Source organism: Nematolebias whitei, chromosome 14 (assembly GCF_014905685.2).
Source record: "Nematolebias whitei isolate Nwh7 chromosome 14, NemWhi1, whole genome shotgun sequence".
NCBI classification, from domain to species: Eukaryota; Metazoa; Chordata; class Actinopteri; order Cyprinodontiformes; family Rivulidae; genus Nematolebias; species Nematolebias whitei.
The window spans coordinates 9727003-9749746 of record NC_056511.1 but is presented as its reverse complement, the minus strand read 5'-3'; the positions used below and the strand labels follow the sequence as shown (position 1 = coordinate 9749746).

The following is a 22744-nucleotide window of genomic DNA, read 5'->3' as shown; positions in this document are numbered from 1 at the left end:
TTGGTTGGTTGGTTGGTTGGATGGATGGATGGTTGGTTGGTTGAATGGTTGCTTTAGTTGGTTGAATGGTTGGTTGGTTGGATTGATGGTTGGTTGGTTAGTTGATTGGCTGAATGGTTGGTTGGTTAGTTGGTTGGATTGATGGTTGGTTGATTGGATGGTTTGTTGGTTGGATGGATGATTGGTTGGTTAGTTGGTTGGATGGATGGATGGTTGGTTGGTTGAATGGTTGCTTTAGTTGGTTGAATGGTTGGTTGGTTGGTTGGTTAGTTGGTTGGATTGATGGTTGGTTGGTTTGTTGGTTGGTTTGTTGGTTGGTTGGTTGGTTGGTTGGTTGGTTGGATGGTTTTGTTGGCTGAATTGTTGATTGGTTCGATGGATGTATGGATGTTGTGTTGGATGGATGGATGGATGGATGGATGGTTGGATGGATGGATGGATGTTGTGTTGGATGGATGGATGGAGTTTAAAACAATAACATGGTTTTAACGTAGTGTTAAATAATTATAAAATTTCATGTGCATATTGACGGCACCAACACATTCACTCTGAGTACTTGTTTACATGTTGGATTTTTATTTTTAATAAATCAGCTGAAAATTCAAAGGTCTTCATTTTGTCACCGAGGAGAAAAATGAATTTGATCAACTTTGGAACAAGAATAATAATAACATGTAAAAAGACCTGGTGCCCTGCAGAAACCTTGTGCACGTTTTCTTCACCTCCAACAATAAAGTTTAAATCAACAGTTTCTATTTTCAGGACAACAACAATGATGGGTTTTAAATGTAAGAGCTTAAAGAAACCAGGAAGTTGGGAATTCCACATTTAGGATCAGCTGTTGCTCCCGTCAAGACTTCTTGAAGAAAATGTTCTTAAAATCCACAAAGACGTCACCAGTAATCTGAACTGGGCTTAGTTTTCTGACCAGTCGCCTCTTTGTGTGTCTGACACAGGAAACAAGCAGAAGTGGGTTCCTCTGATGATCGAGGGTCCCAGGGAGCGCTCGGCCTCCAGGAACAACAGCCGACAGAACGAACACCCCCGCCTGCCTCCCAACGCCAGGAACGACCTGAGAGGTCAGTCTGCTGTCCCCCCCCCCCCCCCCAACGCTTCATGCTCTGTTCTGAACTTTACACAGCAGCAGCATGAGACGTGCTCTCGCCTCATTTTCTCTGTTGCAGTGGTTAAATAAAGCACATTATTTATTTATGGCTAATGCTGCTGTTTACTCCTGCTTTTATTTTGAAGTTTAGAGGTTTGACATTAAACACATCTTAGAAGATGTAATTGAAAATGATGGTTTGTCTGGTTTTAAAACAGAAAATACTTTGTGTGTGTGTGTTAGTGGAGTGCGCTGTCGTGTTTACGGTGACTTGTTTTTTTGTTTTTAATTTGCAGACTGGCATAGTCAAAAGTACGAGCGAGAGTGGCGCGACGACCACGACGAGGTGTCCAGCGTCAAGAGCGAGGGGGCTCCTTTCCGTGGAGGGTTCAGAGGTCGCGGCCGTGGGAGAGGGCGAGGACGAGGGCGAGGCCGAGGCGGTGGCAGAGGTCGGCTGTTTTCTTATGACCCAAAAACAAAATAAATAGGATCGACTTGCTGCTTCTTTTGTCGACGAGGCTTTCGGCTCCACTTCGGAGCTTTGTTGTCGTTAGCAGACACCTCTTTATTTTAGCACTTCCTCACGGCGTCGTTCCAAACTGAAATGTTTAAAAAACATTATGAAGCATTCACGCTGTTGTGATCCACTTTTCTTCTGTAAGTTTTTCAGCATCTTTCTTGTTCCACCATTTTCGTGCTATTTCAACGAATCCTAAATTGAAACGTTCAGCTGTTTCAGGTCAATCCTGCCACAGCTGTTGGTGCAACTTTAGCTTTTTGAAATATTTAGCCTTTTCTGACATTTTTTCCTCATAGAAAATTAACTGAGCTCGTTTTACCTCCTTCAACTCTTTAGATCTGTTCACAACTTTTTACTGCTCCTTTCACATTTTGTTCTGCTTCAGCTTCTTTGTGCAAATTTAAACTTATTTCAGCTACTTTCATCTAATTTCATCTGTTTTTTTTCTACCTTTTTGTGCTCCTTTCTGATTCTTTCTACCAACTACAAAATTGTTGTGCTTCTAACTTTCTGCTTATTTCAGCTTGTAATGCTCCTTTCAGCTTATTTATGCAAGTTTCAGCTTTTTCTGCTATTTCAGCTACTATATTGCTGTTTTATGCTAATTAAATTTTTTTCATCCTAATTCAGCAAAAATGTGCTCTCAATTTCCTTCTGGTAATTTAAACTTATTTCTGCCTTTTTTTTTTTAGCTTTTTTTATGCTAATTTCAGCTTTTTTCAGATAATTTCCGCATTTTATGCTCATTTCTGCGTAGTTGAGCAAACGTGTTCTTTCTGTTTTCTTCTGTTAATTTAAGCTTGCTGTAGTTGTTCTGTTAGCTTTTTAGCATTTGTAGCTAATTTCACCTGTTTTCAGATAGATTCAAGTTATTCATGATAAATTTAGCTACTTCCAGTGAATTTAACTTCTTTCTGTTAATTTCAGCTTATGCTTCTTTCAGCTTAATTATGTTAGTTTCAACTTGTTCTGCTATTTCAGCTACTATTTAGCTGTTTTACGCTAATTTTAGCATTTTCAGCTAATTCCACACATTTTTAGCTCATTTTAGCTCTTTCCACTTCTGGTAGTTTAAGCTTCTTTCTGCCTTTCAGCTACTTTTCAACCATTTCTTTTTCTAATTTCAGCTTTTTTAGCTAATTTCTTAATTTTTGGACTTATTAAACCTAATTCAGCAAATATGTGTTCGTTCTGCTTTCTTCTGTTAAATTAAGCTTGTTCTTCCATTTTAGCTACATTTCAGCACGTTTCTTAGCTAATTTCAGCTGTTTCTCAACAAGTTCTTCTGCAGTAAGCACTCGCACTGCATTTTTGCAGGAGATGCAGTTTCACTATTGTTTGTGTAACATGAGGTTCAGGAAGTAAAAGAACGAATGTAGAGGTAGTTTAAAATCAAAAAGAGGTTGTGAACTCACGTTTCTGCACTTCTGCTCCATTTATTTGTTTTTTCTTTTATCAACTATTGCAACACGAGCCAGTCTGCTTTTTTATTTATTTATTGTTTTACAGTACATCAGACATTATTTAAACAATTAAGGTCATAGATGTGTCTGTGCAGGCTCGTCCTCTGTGAAGGGAGATAAGTGAACTCCATGGTACTCTTCATTGATTTTACTGGCGAGTTTAAAAGATGATAATTTATTAAACCCATATTTTCTCTTTTTTTAAACCCCAGCCACACACGGTTGGATGTAGCATCAGAATCAGGCGTGCTAGATGAGGTAGGCTGGAGAAGCTGATGGATGTGCACATTTTTAGCGCGTTTCTCAGGCTGCTGTTGCTCTGCTGCTGGCTGGTTGCTAACCCTGATCTGGCCCCATCGAAGCCACAATTTATTTAAAAAAAGGAGAAATGTGCAATAACATCCAGAGTGCGTTGGAATGGAGCAAAGATTTTGGATCCAACAAGAGAAGCAGCGTCCCCTGAAGCCGTTTTATTTGCTTTGGCTGGTTTCTTACGTTGTTCACACTTTTTCCACACACCTCGTCTTCTATCAGTCCGTGCACTTTTCCTTTTCTGTCCTAGTTCAGCTGCGCAGATTTATGCCAAAGATCTGGTGGTGTTTGATTATGTAAAGCAAAAGGGCAGAAGAATTCACGCAGCCCAGAGGAGTATATATATTTTTTTACCTGTTTTTGACTTTTTTTTGTTTAGTCGAGTAAGAAGTCCTGATGCAAAGAAACGATCAGATTCAAGGTTTATCAGATCAGTTTTATTAGAATTTTCTCAGTAGAAACAATGTTTACACACTTCTAGTTTCCTCGTTTATTTAGGAACGTCTTAATGAAGCAACATTAAGCAGGAGACCCTTTTTGTAAATACAGTCTTTAGACTTGATCTGTTTTATATTTTATTAGTCAAATGTATTTATTGTGCTCAAAGGCGCACTTGGACTTCTCTGTAGCAGCCAAGCCACAACTAACAGAGAAGAAAAATGTGAACGCTTTTTAAAAAGGTATTTCTCTTGGGTTAAGAAAATACAATAGAAACTAAAAAAACAAAAACCAAGGAGCGTAGTAATCGTCTGATCTGGACTTGCAATAAAAATAAATATAAAATCAAATATCTTCCAAAGATGGAGCACGAAATGTTAAACCATTCACACGTAGCTGCTCAGGTCGCTGACTGTTGGTGTAGGAAAATGACTCATGATGTCAGAGAAACTGAATGAATACACAAATGGCTTGCCATAGCAGGTGCAAGTTTCTCCATACCTGCTGGCCACCTCTCGTATCCCTCGACTCCTGTTTTAGATTGTTGGAAGACTTTTCATGCAGCTGATTTGAAACCAGTTCGTTACGCTTTGTTTGAAGTAGAGAACTTCACAGTTTCTTCCTCTGCTGCTTCTTGTCTTGATGGATCTGTCATCTAAATGCATTTAAATAACAAACATTACCCTGTCAAGGTGGGAGGGTATTTCTCTGGTTGTTGTCGAGTCAAATGTCTGAACTGTGATGGTTCAGTATGAATTCATGGACAATTACATCCCCATTGTATATACACAGCAGAGCTCGACTGATATGGACATTTTGGCCATCGCCGATACCGATATAGGGAGGGGAAGGCTGATAATCTATATATTGGCTGAAATTTTTTGAGCTTTGTCCACCCCCCAAGAATTCCTCTGTAAATTAAACAAATTAAATTTCCCTGTTCATTGTTTAAACAGTCCTGTATGGTGAAGCCTAATTAGCATTGACCGCAGCAGTTTTTATTTTATTTTTTGCTAAGAAGTAAAGATTTCAGACAAACGATGCGTTTCATTGAGGACGACAAAGACAACGTTACTTATCTACATGTTAGATTTGTTGTTCTGAATCAAGTTTTACAAGGCAATAGCCTATGCCAGGTTATCTAAACATTAACATGTTAACTTGAGAGGCATGTAGCTAATGACAATCAGGTTAGAGGATTGAAGAGAATTTATTGTTGCTTTTTAATTTTTATTTTACTCATCAGTTACAATAAACTTACTGTGCTCTGTTCAACAAAATACGCTATACAGTATTTCTGTTTTCGCTGTGTTGAGCCAAGTGTTCAGCGTGGCAATAGATTGAAAGTAGTCCGCATGCGCCCTCTGCTGGATACATTGTACAATTACACCATTTGCAAGTAAGGACGCAGACCGTTCCCAGCATTTTAGTGGTGAAAATTGAAAGTGTTTATAGGCCTGTCACAATAAATCAATTAATTGCATGAAAAAAGAAAATTATCTACCTCATTTATCAATTATGTCGTTTCTTGGTGTTTCTCTCTTGCTACTGAAGACACTGGATGACAAAAGGCTCGACTCTGGTGTTCTTCACTGACCCCTCCGTTTCTCTTTTCTCTTTTAAAATCTGTTTTAACCGTCCAAAATCGTGTTTTTTGATCGTTAAAAGCAGCTAAACTGAGAAGCTAAGCTACGAGCTATGCTAACAGGCCGACCTCGGGGAAAAATCCTCAGTCTTGTCGAAGTTACAAAATTCTCAGTTGAAACCCGTGCCTTCGTCTAAAAAGTTGTTTTTCTCTGGGGAAAAAAACCAACAACCCTGAGAACTTGGTTACTGATTTTTTAATTAAAAGCTTTGTGTGAAAAATGCTATGCTAAAGAGCTCAAACCACACCGAGCGTCCGCCATTTTGAGAACTGAAAAAAGGAGAGACAACCCATGTCACGTCAAGGGGCCTCCCTCCCATTTTTCTTAGAGACACGCTGCTCGCTCCCTCACTATCCATCCTTTGGTTCAAACAGTCTTATACTGCCATCCCGTGGTCCAAAAAAGGTTCTACACTCAAAACAAATTAACCAAAATTTTTTTCTTAAATTTGACAATAATTAAACAATATTATTGTTTATCACAATAATTTCTGAGACAGTTAATCGCCCAGCAAAATTTGTTATCGTGACAGGTCTAAGTCTTTATATTAATGAATAATGGGCCAATTATCACCGATACGATACGTCCCCAAATATCTATATTGATCTAAAATATCGGTTCTACTGATACATCGTTCGAGCTCTGATATATAGTATTATTGTAAGTTGATATATTTAGCGGTTAGCTGGTGTTTAATCTTTGTGGTTATAAAAATAGTAACTTTAAAGTGTTGCTGAAAGTCCTCATTTCCTCCAGGCTCTTAATTGTTAACGATGAACAGTCACCGTTTTCATTTTAAACAGCTATTGTTTGACACCACCTGACGAGCGTTGGAGCTCTGTGTGGATAAATGGTCAAATGATTACATTGAGAGGATTACTCTGAATGTTTTCCAGTATTCCCGAATCTCTTTAAAAAAAAAAAAGCAACAACTTGTTTCTCTCCTGCGAAGGTCACTATGATTACCACTACAGCTACAAGACCTACGATGGAAAAGACGGACCGTACGGCCAGAAATACAGCAACTCTGTCACCTACTACTACGACAACATGAGCAGCAACGATCTGTACTCCGTGGATCAGGACCTGCTGAAGGACTACATCAAGAGGCAGATGTAAGTTTAGTTCTTCTGTTAAAGGCAGGGTGTGCAGAACGGTGCTGTAGATGTGATGAGTTCTTCATGTCTCTTCTCTGAGTGACAATCAATGGAGAGAAGTTCCACACCTCTGATCACAGCGCTGAAGTGATGAAACCACGCTCGCTGATTCATGACGCGGGTTTTGTGGACTTGAACGGAAGGATCGGGTCTTGTTGGGACAGCAGTTTGTCTTTGAGTGCATGTACATGCGTGACAACATGAGAAAAAACTGTTAATTGAGGTTTTTTTTAAATCGGGTCCTAATATCACTTTGACTAATTCTGATGAGTCTAAACATATTTATCTGTATTTTTTTGTTTTTATTAATACATTATGCAGCAGGTAAAGCTGAAAATGATAAATCTCTGTACAAAAGTCTCCGTGGAAAAGTTTTTTCCTCCTCTGTTGATTTTCACCCACGTTACCTTGAAACTTGTTTTGCTCATCAGGTCTGTTAGTTTCTGGACCTTAAAGGGGCAGACGATAAAAAGGGTTGACCTCTTGTCCTGCGCGCGTGTGTGTGTATGTGTGTGTGTGTACAGTTTGACAAGAAAATAAACTCGGCAACAAATTTTAAATGTGCTCTGATCTGTTTCAGGACCTAGATTTGATCCATTAATCTTTCTTTACTGTTTTTGTTTGCCAAAAATACTTAAAGTGCATTTTCTGAAGTGTAGAAGGTTTTTTTTTTTTTTTTTTTGGTTAGAATTACTCTTTCTACATTAAACAAGATTTGTGTTGACCCCATGGCGTCCTGTTTCTCGCCTCCTGTAGAGAATACTACTTCAGCCTGGACAACTTGGAGCGGGACTTTTTCCTGAGGAGGAAGATGGATCAGGAGGGCTTCCTGCCCATCGGACTCATCGCCAGTTTCCACAGAGTTCAGGCTCTCACTACAGAAGTCAACCTAATTATAGAGGCAAGCAGACGTGTTGTCAGGGGCATGGGGAGCTGGTGTTTGTCTCCAGTAAGAGGTGAGGTCCACCGTGGACAGGTCACCTGTCCACCATGGGGACACGGAGACAACAAACCTTTTATACACACTCAGAATTTGGAATCACCAGTGAACCCAACGTGCAGGTTTTAGACACAACGCTTCTTTAAAAAGGGGAAATATGTCCAGGAAACTGAACACTTGACTTTTAATGTTGAAACAAAAAGTTTATTGAAAACACTTTTTTGTCTTTAAGTAATGAGTACAAATATTGATGTTTAGGTTGCCTACTGTAGCGTGACAAAAAAACATTTAAATTGTATCTTTAGGCAGTTTGTTTCTACAAGTTCAAATGCCATCAAAAGTTCAGTTTATCAGCTATAAAACAGTGTTTTTGCATCCAAAAATATATGAAAAGAATCGGAACAGCTAATTTTCATTCATCTTTCTGCAGTTGGTGTGTTTTTACCATCTTCGTTATCCTTGAACATGCGGCCTAACTGCCTTTCAGGCTTTGAAGGACAGCAAAGAGGTGGAGGTGATCGACATGAAGATCCGTCGGAAGCAGGACCCAGAGAAGTGGCCTCTTCCTGGTCTGATGATGCCCAACCACACGGACTTCTCCCAGCTCATCAACTGCCCCGAGTTCATCCCCAGACAACCGACTGATGAGCTTAAAGGTGAAGACGATCTCTTTTATGATCCTCCTGCATCCTTGTGTTTTGGTCCCAAACATCCCAGAAGAAACTGTCAAACCACAGAGTCAAGTCAAGTTTATTTATAAAGCACATTTTAAACAGCAGCTGTTACCAAAGTGCTTAACAATAAGCTAAACGATGTTAAACATCAGTGCATATTGGTGTGTTTTAGGAGAGATTTAAACACAGGGCGTGAAGTGGTCTGTCCACTGTTGAGGGGCAGATTGTTCCAGAGTTTAGGGCCCATGACTGGAAAAAGCCCAATCTCCTCTGAGCTTCAGCCTGGGTTTTGGTACAACCAAAAGCAGCTGGTCTGATGATCTCAGCGCCCGAGAAAGAACATATAGTTGAAGTAGCTTAGAGAGGTATGAGGGTGTAAGGCCATTAATACACTTAAATGTCAACAGGAGAATTTTAAAATCAATCCTGACACATACAGGGAGCCAGTGAATGGAGGACAAAACTGGTGAAATGTGCTCAAACCTACAAGTTCCTGTTAAAAGCTGAGCTGCAGCATTTTGGACGAGCTGAAGACGTGAAAGGGACACCTGACTGACCCCAACATAAAGCACGTTACAGTAGCCTAGTCAGGTTGTAACGAATGCATGGACTATTTTTTTCAAGGCCAGCTCTGACTTAAGCTTAGTTATCTGCCTTAACTGGAAGAAGGTTTTTTTTTGTAGAACAGAGTTAATCTATTTATTAAACTTAAAGTCAGAGTCTAAAACCATCCCAAGATTTTTAACAGACTGCTTAAGATAAAACTAAAAAGAGCTGAGGTTTATAGGATCAGCGACAGCGGTAGAGCTCGGGCTAAAAACAATGACTTCAGTTTTCTGATCATTAAAACTTAAAAAATTTTAAATCATCCATGCCTTGATGTTATAATGACATTTTAACAGAGGGCGAATGGAGCAAGAACTGGTTTTAAGGGCAGATAAATCTGACAGTCATCATAACAATAAAATGAAAGGCCGTATTTCCTCAGGATAGACCCCAAATGGAGCAGATAAAGTGAAAATAAAACGGGTCCAAGAATCGAGCCCTGTTGGACCCCACAGGAAAGAGGCACTTATGCAGATACACTATTTCCAATCTTAACACAGAAACTCCTGTCACTTTGGTACGAACAGAACCATTCTAATGCTGCACCCGTAATCCCAACCCAGTGTTCTAACCTTGATATAAGGATACTGTGGTCAACGGTGTCAAAAGCAACGATAAATAAGGTCCAGGAGTACAAGTATCGCAAACTGACCAGAATCATTTGCTAACAGAATGTCATTACAAACCCTAACTAAAGCTTTCCTGATGCATGCTCAGTAATCCAGGTAGAAAAATCTAAAAAAGTTAAGTCTGGTCCTCTGGACATCAGGCCAGGACTCTGCGGTCTACACTCATCTCCAGGCCAGCGGTCACTTGTTCAGGGATGAAGATGTTCACATCCTTGATAGAGAAGAACGATGGTTTGAGAGAGGAGTAAAGGAGGCCATCTTTGTGAAAAGAAATCGTCCATCATTAAACAGGGGTGGAGACCTCCGTGTTCAATTATCCCCCTCTTACAATGCTGTTCTTGCTAGTATCACTCAACCCCCTGTGAAAAGCAAGCAGGCATCAGGGTGCTAATGATCCATTGTTAGTCCGCCTTCATCATGTGAGCAGCTGGTTTTGGTTGTCAGCAGCAAACTGGTTGATCCACCATGAGACGGTGCTATTTAAGAGACTGAGCTGAATACAGCTCCTCAGACTGAAGAAGTCTTTCAGATGAAAGACGAGACTTTTCTACAATTTCAAAAACTCAAAAGCCGAGATCCAGTTTCACATGAGATCTTGTCTCTGGTGTTCTGTATCGGCTGCAGGCTCCTCCAGGTCCTCCAGCCCAATGCAACCACAGACCAAGACTGAACCAGACATCTCCAACCTCAAGACAATGCCCAAAGGCCTCTCTGCCAGTCTGCCTGATCTGGACTCAGAGTCCTGGATCGAGGTGAAGAAGAGACCCAGACCATCTCCGGCCAGACCCAAGGTTAGACCATCTGCATTCACGTCACATTATAATTTTCTTGTTTAGACCAGGATGTGCACTGTATTTAAAAATCTTCTCTGTTGACGGGGGGGGGGGGTGTGATAATTTGTTTAAAGTACCTAAAATATTTTCCTGCTGCGCTGCTTTGTGTCCAAGCTGTTTTTGTAGACGCAGTGAGTTTTCAGCATATCTGTCCATTTTAGCTGACTTTTAAAATCCCTGAAAACCAATGAAGATGTCATTCTTTAGCTGTTTTTTTTTTCATCTCTCCATCCACCCCGCCATCCCTTTGTTCTTGTGCTTGGTTGACTCATGTAGGCCCCTTCGTTGCAGCAACAAAAAGAAAAGGACGAGGCGCTTCGGTCTCCGATTGCTCCGCCCGGCTCCTCACCAACCCCTGCCGTCTCAGCAAATAAGGTCAGACAACACGGAAACTGGAAACCCAACATTTTAATTCATTAAAACACAAAACACTGTTTCAGATCTTAGAACTGACTCGTGATCTTTGAACAGATGCAGGTTTGAGTTTTAAAGTTTGTTCTTTTTTTCTGTTTAACTTAAATTTATATGGCCTGCCACTGAAAAGTGAAGGCAGACAATGCTTTGGCTCGTGTCTGTGTCCTGTTAGCAAAATATGTAGTCAATCAACAGCTGATTAACCTGTGAAGCCAGCCCAATATAAGATGGCGGCCACAGCCAACTGACCGTAAAAACACAAAACTTTAACTCGAATCAATCTTGATAGATTGTGGTTTGAAATCCAAAAAGTTTCTGATAATTTCATCTGGACTTTTTTTCTCTCTCCTCGATCAGGACGGAACCGAGCAAGACGAGCCGGAGGAGCTGGACTTCATGTTTGACGAAGAGATGGAGCAGATAGACGGACGCCGCAACACCTTCACTGACTGGTCGGACGAGGACACGGACGGCGAGCTCGACGACCACGACGTCAACAAGATCCTGATCTTGACGCAGACACCTCCTTACCTGAGGAAACACCCGGGGGGCGACCGCACGGGGCAGCACACGTCCCGCGCCAAGCTGACGAACGAGCTGGCCAAAGTGATCAACGACGGGCTCTTCTACTACGAGAAGGACCTGTGGGACGACAATTACGAGCCCGAGTACGCCACCATTAAGGTGAGGATGTCCGGTGTCGGGGTTAAAGAGCTACATTGTCAAGATGATAGATTTTCTGTTGTACTGTTCTTAAAAACAGGAAGGGGGCGTCTTTTTAATTATAGTTTCACCTCTCCGTAACTCGGGGGGTGTCAAACCCACTTATAAAAGTGGGCCAAAATTAAAACCTATTTCAAACTAGGGGCCGGTTTCATTAACTCAAGTTGCAGACCCAACATCTTTTCTTGTTTGCAGGTTCCTCAACAAGAGTTAGATGGGTCTCATTTGATGTTCTGTTACTTTTGCCATCATAACCTGGTTTAGTGTTTTTAAAGCCATTTTGTATTGTTTTATTTTGTTTTATTTTGTGTTTTTAATGTTGTGAAGTGTCCTTGGGTGTCTTGAAAGACTCTAACAAATAAAATGCATTATTATTATTATTATTATTATTATAATGAAAGATTACTGAAAAACATTCAAATGAAAAAAGAATTTTACATTTAAAATAACATCTTGGGGGGCCAGATAAGATGTCAACGAGGGCCTCATTTCGCCCCCGGGCCTTGAGTTTGACACATGCCGTAACTGTATAGTACTTTTTGTTGCTCCAAGCCATTCATTCAGTTGTGTACAAGAGGAGAAATCTTAACTTTTCTGCTCGTCAACCAAAGATGGTGTAGGTTTTACCCAGCAGACGATCCAGTCAGTGGTGGTCGTCCACCAGAGGAGTGACACTGGGCTCTTTTTTCCCAAGATAACACTATTTTAGAACAAACGTTTGCAACAAGGTACAAGTTGGCTTGTTAGCTAGTGACGATAGTCCCTCGATACTTCGTGGTTCGACTTTCGCAGACTCACTCTTTCACGGGTTTTCAGCATAAGATTGTACACGACCCACGATTGGCGATGGGGAATGACAAACCCCTCAACCTCCTTTCTCTTTCTGAGGCTGTCTCTGCTGTGACAGACTGCCTCAGAAAGAGAGAGGAGGAGACTGGGCCCGTCTTTCCCCATTGCTACTGCTTAGGGAACAAGGATGAACAGACCAGATGAATAAATGTAGAATATCAGAGAAAATGCTTAGGTAGAAAAATAAAAGTGAATTAAATTTAATTAAATTCAGTTTATGTATATAGCACCAAATCACAACAAAGTTGTCTCAGGGCACTTTACAGTAACATTCACATGCATAGAAAAGCCAATTAGTAAAGTTCTCTATCTAAGGAAGCCAGCAGACAATGTTGAAACTTTGCAGTTTCCCATCCTGAGCAAGCACAATGGCAACAGTGGAAAGGGAAAAACTAACTTCCGGATCATTTTAAAGAGAGAGAGAGAGAGAGAGAGAGAGAGGCTGAGCGTGGTTCACTCGGGTATAAGACAGACCTCGCCCACTCCTTTCTCTTTCTGAGGCCGACTGTCACAGCTGAGCAGAGACATACAACAGGTAGGTGCGCAACAGACAGCCTCGAAAAAAGAAAGGAGGGGGCGGGGTGTGTGTGTCTTCTACCTGAGTGAGCCGCACGAGTGGCATGGATTGTGCATTTTAAATAATTAAGCGCGACCGAACCGAGCCTTTCTCTCCTTCGACGTGCTCTTTTAGAGCGTTTAAAACATTGCAAGAGTGTGGGAACGGTTTATAAAGCCTTAAAATATATATAAATACTAAAATAAAGACAATGTCCCTAATTAGTGGATTTTCACCTATCACGGGGGTGTCTGGAACGTAACCCCTGCATTAAGTGAGGGACTACTGTACAACCTGCTGTCGACTCGCTAAGGAGGCTAATGACCATCAAATCAACAACACTTTACCAAAAGCAGAACGGCAGACGAACACAGTTACTTGAGAATAATAAATCAGTTGATCCGGTTCTCGTATGTAACATGGAGCTCGTAAGATAGGAAGCTTAAAACCTTTATTGCTCCTAAAGTACGGGACACGAAGGTTGGCCAAACCTCAACCAGTCTGTTAAAGGGAACCTTCAGCTGTTTGTGAACATCACAGATTTGTGTAGAGCTGCATACAGTCATTAAACCAGCTGCTCATAGTGAAAGCTGTCCATAATGTCGTCTACAATCTGTTTAAAAAAACACATTTAAACCTGTTTGCTGAGTTTTTGATGGTAAATTTATAAATTAATCTCAATACTTGTGATTATATAAAAAAAAATTGTCTTGATCCTAAATATTGCCATAAATATGTGTAAAGATTTATTGCAAAATAGTTTTTAAAAAGTCCTGAGTGTAGGAAAAGTCGGTGTCTTGGTCTGTGTCTCTTTATTTCTGTACATTAACATGAAAATAACTAACGTGTAACAATATATGTATTATTATTGTTTTATATCTGTAGTACAATCCATGTTAAACAATATGTGACATTACTGAGGCAGCAGAACAGAAATTACATTTCTGTTTTGACATAAAGGCAGAAAGTCGTGTTTTAATGCAGTGAAAGTGCTAATTCACCTCGAGGTATAAAACCATCAAAGCGTCACACGGCTGGTGAAACAAAACGGTCTCGTTCCCACACTTTCCGCGTTGAATTATTTGGGAGACGTTTCTGCTGGAAGCCGGAGGACGGGTACGTTTCTTCAACGGTTGGAGCTGTTTCTGGATGTGGAGGCGAAACGCCGAGCAGAATGCCGGTTTTGTTTGCTTTCATTTTCACTGTTGCCTCATTGTCGCTCTGTTGTGATACCTTCACGTGTTCACCGGCACACATCCAGCACCGCGTGGAACAAAGGGTGGGGGGAGGGGGTGTTGATAAAGAGACCTCACATCGCAAGGCCTCGGCCTGAAGGGTTGAGCGGACGGGCGGCAGGGGGGAGACCAAGATGAATCCTCAAGAGTCTGAAGACACTCGATGGAGTTTAAGGCAAAGCGTGAGTTGAATTTGATAAATACATTTAAAAAACGACGGTACCTACAGGAGCTGCTGATGCTTTAATGCTGTGGTTGTAGGTTTCTGAGCAGTGGAAGGTTCAGGGCGAGCGGTTCGTTTTAGAACACTGTAGGTTTCAGGTATGAAGGTGAAGAAAAAGTTGTTGGCAGTCGTGTTTTGCTGCTGCGTCTCCGTCTTCAAACTGCTGCAGATAAGGTTTGTGGATCCGTACGATATTCTTCTTTTATCATTAACACTTTACTTTTTGATCCAAACTGTATTTTTAGAGTTCCATTACTCTACTGGCTCCCTGTCTGATTCAGAACTGAATTCAACATCTTCTAACCTACAAAGCCCTCAACAACCTAGCTTCATCTTATATTACAGATCTTATTGTTCCATATTTTCCTAACAGAGCATTGGGCTCTCAGACTGCAGGCTTACTTGTGGTTCCTAGAGTTTCCAAAAGCAGAATGGCAGGAAGATTTTCATCAGGCTCCTCTCTTGTGGAACCAACATCCAGTTTATGTCCATGGGGCTGACGCATTGTCCAGTTTGTCCAGTTTTAAGACTGGGCTTAAGACTTTTTGATAAATTCTATAGTCAGGGTTGACTTGTTATGCTGCCATAGACTTGGACTACTGGAGGTCAAATTAACCTCATTTCCTTAAAAGAATTGTTAAAATTGAATAGTTTTCATTTGATAGTATTTCTATCTTAACATGTGATTTTTGACCTGCCATTGTGTATCTGTTCCTTCTTCCTGTTCCTCTCAAACCCAGCCGGTCAAAGCAGATGGTCGCTTGTCTTGAGTCTGGTTCTGCTAAAGGTTTCTTCCTCATGAGGGAGTTTTTTTTTCTACTGTCGCCTTCATGCTTGCTCAAAATGAGAGTTCTGTGATGGAGTTAAACTCAAAGCAGCCTGCTCCTCAGATAAATAATGTTATGATTTTTTTTATATATTTGAATGTTTCTGTTCAGTGCCCTGAGACGACTTCTGTTGTGACTTGGTGCTGTAGAAATACACTGAACTGAATTCAATTTTTTTTTTTCATTCAACCTTTATTTAGCCAATTCACATTGAGCCTAGAAGACTCATTTACAAGTGAGCTCTGTTTAGACAGACAAAAAGTAGTGAAACTGGACACATGTAGGAGGTGAAAAAATTCCTATCAGACTTTTTTTTTTCCTGCCTGAGAAGAAAAATTGATATTAAAAAACACCTCGCACAAAGAAGCACATATTGATGTAGACATTCTGCAGAGGGGAGACGATTAGATTGGTGAGCATGTCCATAGACGCTCTCGAGGGCACTGTAAGAGTTCTGATAAGGATGTAATCAGCCAGTGTCCTCCGGTGAGATTCGTAAACATTCTCGAGGTATGTCGAGGAATGGTCAAGAATAACGTCGGTATGAGAATCCAAGAGTCCTGAAATGATGACACAAAGTTTATTCAGCTGGTTTCTTTTGGTTATCAGTTGGAAATTCGTCAGGGAGTGGGGTGGTGAGCGTCAGATCACGTTTTCCAGGTGAATTCAGATAAGATGGCTTTCAAGGCCAGCTGGGGGAGCCAAATTCAGATAAACACACGGTTGTTTTGGGGACAGGCAGAACTTAATGACATTTACCTTGAGTCTGTGTTGGTCGACTCTGTTCCGAAATGTCCAAATTACATGGCCACACCGATGGATCGTGACGGAGTAAAATCCCCAAGATCTGATCCATTCTGCCCAAAACATTTGAGTCTGGGTACTCGAGGCACGAACCAAGACATCATAAAGGCAAACAGCTTGATCGGGACCAAATTTGCTGCCGACGACTTCCTTGATTGTTTATAAAACCAGCAACCATCCAAATCCAAAAAGCAGGAACCAGTTACCATAAATCCAATTAAATATGCATCCTTAAATTCCACAAATGGCAGCAGAGATAGACACATCATCAAGTCTTCCAAGTTGATGAGATATCCAGCTGTGTGCGTGCCAACAGGGCAATCTCGGCAAGAGCAAGTGGTGAAATGTGAATTTGGTGAATTTGTTTTTGTTCACACTGAAATTCTGCAACAACTTGTTTTTGTTCAAATTGGTACAACCGTGTTTCCTAAATGATCCTCAGAAAATAAACCGATTCGCCTGTCTTCCTTTTTTTTCACATCCTGTTTCTTCTTTTTACAGCAAGAGGTGGAGAACTTCAAGAAGGTCCACCTGATCAGCCGCGAACAGTTCGACTGTCTCACACCAGAACCCCCTGTTGACCCCAACCAGGAAGTCCCCCCAGGTCCCCCACGGCCCCAGCAGAGTAAGAACCCAAAACACGCACAATGTTAGTTGCTGCAGATGTGTATTTTATTTTTAAATATACATGAATGGGCTGCAGATGTGTATTTTATTTCGAAATATATGTGAATGTGCTGCAGATGTGTTATTTATAAGTATACATGAATGTGCAGCAAATCTGTATTTTACTTTGAAATGTACTTGAATGTGCAGCAGTTGTGTATTTTATTTTGAAATATGTGTGCAGTATGATTTGTAAAAACAAAGTTCATTTGATTCCTGAAGATCTTCTCAGGACACCAGACTGATCTAAACTCCTTAAATATGCTACAACTTGACTTTTTTGGTTTTGGACCTCGAAGTTTTTAATTCTAAGATGTAAATCCATGTTTGGTTAAATGTTTGTTTTTAACTCGGGCTCAGTTTGTTGCAGCTTCTCTCTTCATCGTCTCAGATGAATTATTTCTGCTTGGTTTTCTGCCCCGGCTTCAGTTCCTACTGATGCGTTGGCCAACAAGCTCTTCGGCGCCCCTGAACCTTCCTCCATAGCCCGCTCGCTCCCCACTACCGTGCCTGAGTCGCCGAACTACCGCAGTGCCCGAACGCCGCGCACGCCCCGCACCCCCCACCGGAAGGACCCGACCATGACGCCGCGCTTCTACCCCGTGGTGAAAGAGAGTCGACCTGTCGATGCCAAGGTAAGACGGCTGCAACGAGAGGAGAAAACCACTTTTATTCCTTGTAAACCATCTGCTTCTGAGCGTGTCGACCATTGACCTCAGTCATAAATACACAAATTATTTGAGTTTAAAGAAACCTCAGATGGAAAAATACATAAATTAATCTTGTCCTTTTTTAAAAATAATTTCAGACGCCCAGGAAGAGGAAGACTCGGCACAGCTCAAACCCACCCCTGGAGTGTCACGTCGGCTGGGTGATGGACTCCAGGGAGCACCGCTCTCGCACCGCCTCCGTCAGGTGAGACTCCGTCGCTGCAGACCTTCCCCTTTAATACACAACACTTTCCAGAGAGAGTTTTGATTGTACGCATCATGGTAGAGTCTCCGTCCCATGTCCGGGCCCAAACTTCTGATAAAGATCATTTAACAGAACTTCATACGAGTTTGTTGCACCACTTCACGGCATGTCCCACGATCTTTTCATCACTGCAGCTCGAAGGTCAAGGTCAGAGGTTATACAAGGTCTTTGCTTGTCCCGCCCATTGCTACAGGTTGCTGTTTGTCAACGGGGTTATAACGTGCTGTACGCTATGCTCTAGTTAAAGGGAAACGTATCAAAGTTTAATCTTTGTTGTAACAAGACAAAGTTTCTCTATTTCGATATTTGCAAAGAAAACCAGACATTCTTTGAATTGTTGTTAAAATAAAAGTTGTGTGTTAAAGACAGGTCTGTTGGTTAATGTGCATCCATTGAACCGTCAGTGAGGATTTTCTGCTGACACGGCTTTTTGTCAAGCCTCTTCATCTGTGGGAAGATGAAACTATTTAGAATATGTTAATCTGTCCAACTTTATGCTTTATTCCTTTATTTATAGCTAATATTTGAGGTTAAACCGTCAAATTATAAATATCAAAGACGATTTTAAAATCTCTATCTTTTATTATGATTCAGAATGTTGGTTTTAGTTTAACGTTAAAGGTTCATTACTGGCCAGACAGATGTTCCTCGTCTCATCACACTTCTTATTCATCAAAGTTTGAGCTCTGAATGTGCACGGACTGAGATCAGTTTTATTGTTTTTGAACGCATAAAGAACTCGCCTGCACAGACAGATGTTACACAAAGAAACATCTGCAGCGTTTTTCAGCTGGAGTTGAAGCTTCAGCTTTTTTGCATGGTTGCAGCGTTTTCAGCCTCTTCCTCCACCTGTTTTCCTCTCAGCTCCAACGCCAGCCCGTCAGAAGGCACCCCCGCCCTGAGCAACATCGGCTGCACGCCTCAGTCCCTCCCCAAGTTCCAGCACCCGTCACACGAGCTGCTGAAGGAGAACGGCTTCACGCAACACGTTTACCACAAGTACCGCCGGCGCTGCCTCAACGGTATGCTTCCTTTTTCTCACTAAATAAATCTGTTTCAGAAAATCTGTGCCGGGCCCCCCCCCCCCCCCCCCTTCAATTTTTATTTTAAATCACCGAGTGTAAGAAAGCAGATGTCTCTTGTCTCCACAGAGAGGAAGCGATTGGGGATCGGACAGTCGCAGGAGATGAACACTCTCTTCCGGTTCTGGTCGTTTTTCCTGCGGGATCACTTCAACAGAAAGATGTATGAGGAGTTCAGACAGCTGGTGGTGGAGGACGGGAAAGAAGGTTACAGGTGAGGGTGGAGGTGGGGGGTGGCTTCTTCCCAACTGCAGCCTTTTATTGTCGTGGTGTTTAGTTTTCATGTGAGCACAGGTCGGTTCAAACACAACCCGATGATGAAGATCCAGATTTGAAATGTTTCAGCCTCACCTGATCTGCTCGTCACAGCAGGCACCTCGGACATGTTCGCTTCTCTCTAAAAATCACGAGTTGTTGTCGCCTGTTGAAACTCATCTCCAACTCTTTATAATTTAAGGGTCAGAAAGTGGGCCTGTAAAACCAAGGTGTGACTGATTGGAGACCAAAAAAAGAGAAAAAATTGCAAACAAACCGAGACATAATTAAGACGCTTTGTAACTACAGTAGTCCCTAGATCTTCTCTGTTCAACTCTTTCGTGGGTTTTCAACATAAGATTGTACACAACACAGGATTGCTGATGCGGAAAGACAGACCTCACCCCCCACCCCCTCCTTTCTCTTTCTGAGGCTGTCACACTCAGAAAGAGAAAGGAGGGGGTGGGGTCTGTCTTTCCCCAATGCTACAGTTCAGTCCGTGGGAGCTGATACCTGAGTGAGCGGCATGGATTGTTTATTTAAAATAATCCAACTCGAACCGAGACTTTGGTCCAGCCCCTTGGCAATCACTGAGCGGGCCAGGCCACCGGGAAATGTCCCAGTGCTCCCAATAGCCAGTCCGCCCCCGGTGACGTGCCAAAAATCAATTGGCGCCGCAGGAGCTTTTTTGACCATTAAAGCGCATTTATTAAGGAAAAAGTAAATCTTTGCTATAATGTCGAGCAAACAAATAATTGTTTTTAGGTGTTAAACTTGTTAAATTTCAAAGAACTGAAACGGAGAGCCTTCTCGTGCGCGCTCTCACGGCGCCAGTCGTTTGTAGGCAGACCATCACTTCACTTTTTGGCACGACACGGGCATTGGCTCAGTAACCGTAGCATCAGTCTGCTCTTTCACTGTGCTCTTTTGGAGCATTTGGAGAGTTTAGAACATTGCAAGAGTGTGGGAAGTGTTTAAAAAACCTTCAAATATATCACAACTAAAATAAATGTAACGTCCCTACGTCACGGATTTTCACCTATCGCGGAGGTGTCTGGAACCCCCGCGTTACGTCAGGGACTACCGTATTTTTCTGACTATAAGGTACTTAAAATCCTTGAATTGTCTCAAAATCGACTGTTATGTATTAACTCTGGTTGTGATTACTGACCTCAAACTGACTTTCTGTCGGCGCTCAAAAATCAGTCAAAATGAACTTATTTCACTTAATGCGCCTCATGAATGAAAACGGACCCGTTCATTGACATTACGCCTTACAGTCCGAAAAATACGGTACTGTAAATTGCAACAAATAAATTTGCGCCTCATTTACTTGAATGTCTTTGAAATGTCCCAATTTATCTGCAGTTCCAACATGTGGTCGTTATAGTGATTCCAAGTGTGAATCAGTTTTTATTGTTTTGCAGTTTCGTGTCTCAAACTAGTGAGAGACGAACGTGAGAAACTGATTGATCAGAATCTGAAGTTTCATCTGATGAGTTCCGTGGATTAAATCCTAATATGAACGAGTCGGTGTGAACTGAGTGTTTTCTTGTGTCAACTGCTTCTGCGTGCTCCAGGTACGGTTTGGAGTGCTTGTTCAGGTACTACAGCTACGGTCTGGAGAAGAAGTTCAGGCCCGACATCTTTAAGGACTTCCAGGAGGAAACTATGAAAGACTACGAAGCCGGTGAGGAAACACGAAGCCTAAGGGGACGAATCACTTTTTAATTTATTTGGACACGGGAAACATTTGATCGGTTTTACTGCAGGTCGATCACATTAAAATAAAAATCTGTGAACTTCTGTTTTGTTTGCCGATCTCAGGTCAGCTTTATGGACTGGAGAAGTTCTGGGCTTTCCTCAAGTACTCCAAAGCCAAAACTATGGAGATCGACCCGAAGCTGCAGGAGTACCTGAGCAAGTTTAAACGCCTGGAAGATTTCAGGATTGATGTAAGTAGTTGAAACCAAAATGGTCTCAGTATTAAATTGAATGACCGTTAAAGGGACTGCTTGCAACGTCTGAAATCAAACGTGAAACGAGTTCATCTGAACGATCAGATGCAGGTCCACATTCTGCTTCAACAAAGCAGCGTGATCAGCCGAACTACTTTAGGCTTTGCAACGAGTTCCTTTAATACGGGAACGTTTGTTCTTTGAGAAGTTTTTTCAGTTTTTACACGACTAGTTTTAAAAGACGAGTTTAATCTGAACGTTTCTGTTTCCAGCCGCCGATGGAGGACGGGAGCCGCAAAAGACACCCGTCCAGTGGGGACGGCCGGCGCCGGCACCCATCGCTGCCCTCCAGCCGGCCTCACAGCCAGGCGAGCGGGGGCCCCGCCCCTGCCGGCGCTCAGGGCCACACAGTCAAGGATGTTGCCAAACCCACCAACCAGAAAGGCCCCGCCCCCAAGAATGAATCTGCACCGGACACCAAAACACTGAAGTAACTCCCGACACGAGCACACCGGCCCGTATGGATCCACCCGCCCCCCTTTTGGGTGGTGGTGCGGACCGCGGGGGGGGGGGGGGGGGGGGGGGGGGGGGGGGGGAGATGGGTGGTGCCTCCAGCACTTCATTCAGTCTTTGATCTGATTAAAGATAAAAAAATCCACCAATTATTGTTTTTACCAAATTACCAGTTTTTGTTTTAAAACTTTTAGCCAAGAAACCTGAGCCCTGACCAGTCGACCCCCCCAATCACTGGGATTCTCCTACTTGCTCAACCCTCACCCCCACCTCCCTTTACTCCTCACTCAGATGAGTTTTTGAGCACGAGGTGGTCGATCCAGACGGAGCACCTCCCCACTGACAGCCTGCAGGCGGCTGCGCTGCTCCTCGCGGTCAGCTGGACCAAAGTAGGTTGAACCATCTGCCCCCCCACCCCCCATCCCCACCCCCTAGCACTCTCAGTAAAGGGGTGGGGCCAGGATCTGAAAATAATTGATTTGCTTTATGGCTGAACTCCGAGGGGAAACTAAAACAACCAAAAGATAAAAACAGACTTGAGCCCCTCGCGCCAGACTAATGATTGAAAGTTGCCTTATTTTGATGCTTTTACTGCTTCCAACTTGTGCCCACCCCCCCTCGTTGATTGTGCAGCATCGGAGTCGACGTTTATCTCGTCGCTGTTTCCAGAGGAGGCCACCAGGTGGCGCTCAGATTGTCCTCCACCCCCTCGTCTCTGTGACCCGTCTTCCAGGTGTTATTTGTTCTGGTATGAACTGTGTGATTCTGCTCGCAACTCGTGGCTTTTTTTAATGTGCGCTAAAAGCTGATGGGAGTTCGTCACCCGTCCCTCCCCCTCAAACAAAAAGAAAAACAAAAAAGTGGAAGTGAGCGTTCAACACCGCCTCCTTCTGGGTGCTTCACCTCCCGCCTTTCTGTCCGATGTGCTGCATCCATGCGTTCATCCATCCATCCATCCGTTCGGCGACGCTGCAGGGCCGGACCCTTCGATCTGGATTACTTGAAGAGGGGGGGGCCGCGGGGAGGACCGACGCGCTAAAGGAGGCTCCGGTTCTCGATGCCGACTGGACCTCGCCGCTTCCTGTATGGGCTACAGGCGCGAACACTACGTCATGTGCAGCGTGAGCCTCGCCGTGGACACAAACTCCGTATCGTTTGTTCGCTCGGATGATAAAATCAACTCGAGGACTAGTGATATCAGAACCTTTCCACTAATGTAAATGTGAATTCGACCGATGAAGAGAAAAGACGTCAGCGCTCTGTGTTTTTGTTTATAGGACACGTTCTATTTTTTGCCTTACATCTGTACTTTAACTTTATTTTTTAATCTTTTAATGCGTT

At 42.5% G+C, this 22744-nt stretch overlaps 1 protein-coding gene across 3 annotated transcripts in view; it reads left to right on the top strand.

Annotated features, from left to right (window-relative positions):
* Nucleotides 1–21426, top strand: part of larp1 (La ribonucleoprotein 1, translational regulator) — a 69367-nt gene extending 47941 nt beyond the window's left edge. For 2 of the 3 annotated variants that reach the window (XM_037687821.1, XM_037687818.1), the window contains 16 exons: nucleotides 957–1079; nucleotides 1402–1554; nucleotides 6437–6599; nucleotides 7398–7542; nucleotides 8069–8237; nucleotides 10115–10281; nucleotides 10600–10698; nucleotides 11095–11421; nucleotides 16456–16579; nucleotides 17050–17255; nucleotides 17429–17535; nucleotides 18460–18617; nucleotides 18747–18891; nucleotides 20513–20622; nucleotides 20760–20887; nucleotides 21163–21426. In XM_037687821.1, the coding sequence (XP_037543749.1) occupies nucleotides 957–1079; nucleotides 1402–1554; nucleotides 6437–6599; nucleotides 7398–7542; nucleotides 8069–8237; nucleotides 10115–10281; nucleotides 10600–10698; nucleotides 11095–11421; nucleotides 16456–16579; nucleotides 17050–17255; nucleotides 17429–17535; nucleotides 18460–18617; nucleotides 18747–18891; nucleotides 20513–20622; nucleotides 20760–20887; nucleotides 21163–21384 (2546 nt within the window). In that variant the 3' untranslated portion in view covers nucleotides 21385–21426. The remainder of the gene's footprint in view (nucleotides 1–956; nucleotides 1080–1401; nucleotides 1555–6436; nucleotides 6600–7397; nucleotides 7543–8068; nucleotides 8238–10114; nucleotides 10282–10599; nucleotides 10699–11094; nucleotides 11422–16455; nucleotides 16580–17049; nucleotides 17256–17428; nucleotides 17536–18459; nucleotides 18618–18746; nucleotides 18892–20512; nucleotides 20623–20759; nucleotides 20888–21162) is intronic. The other variant, XM_037687819.1, reaches the window with a different exon arrangement.
* The last annotated feature ends 1318 nt before the right edge of the window (nucleotides 21427–22744 follow it).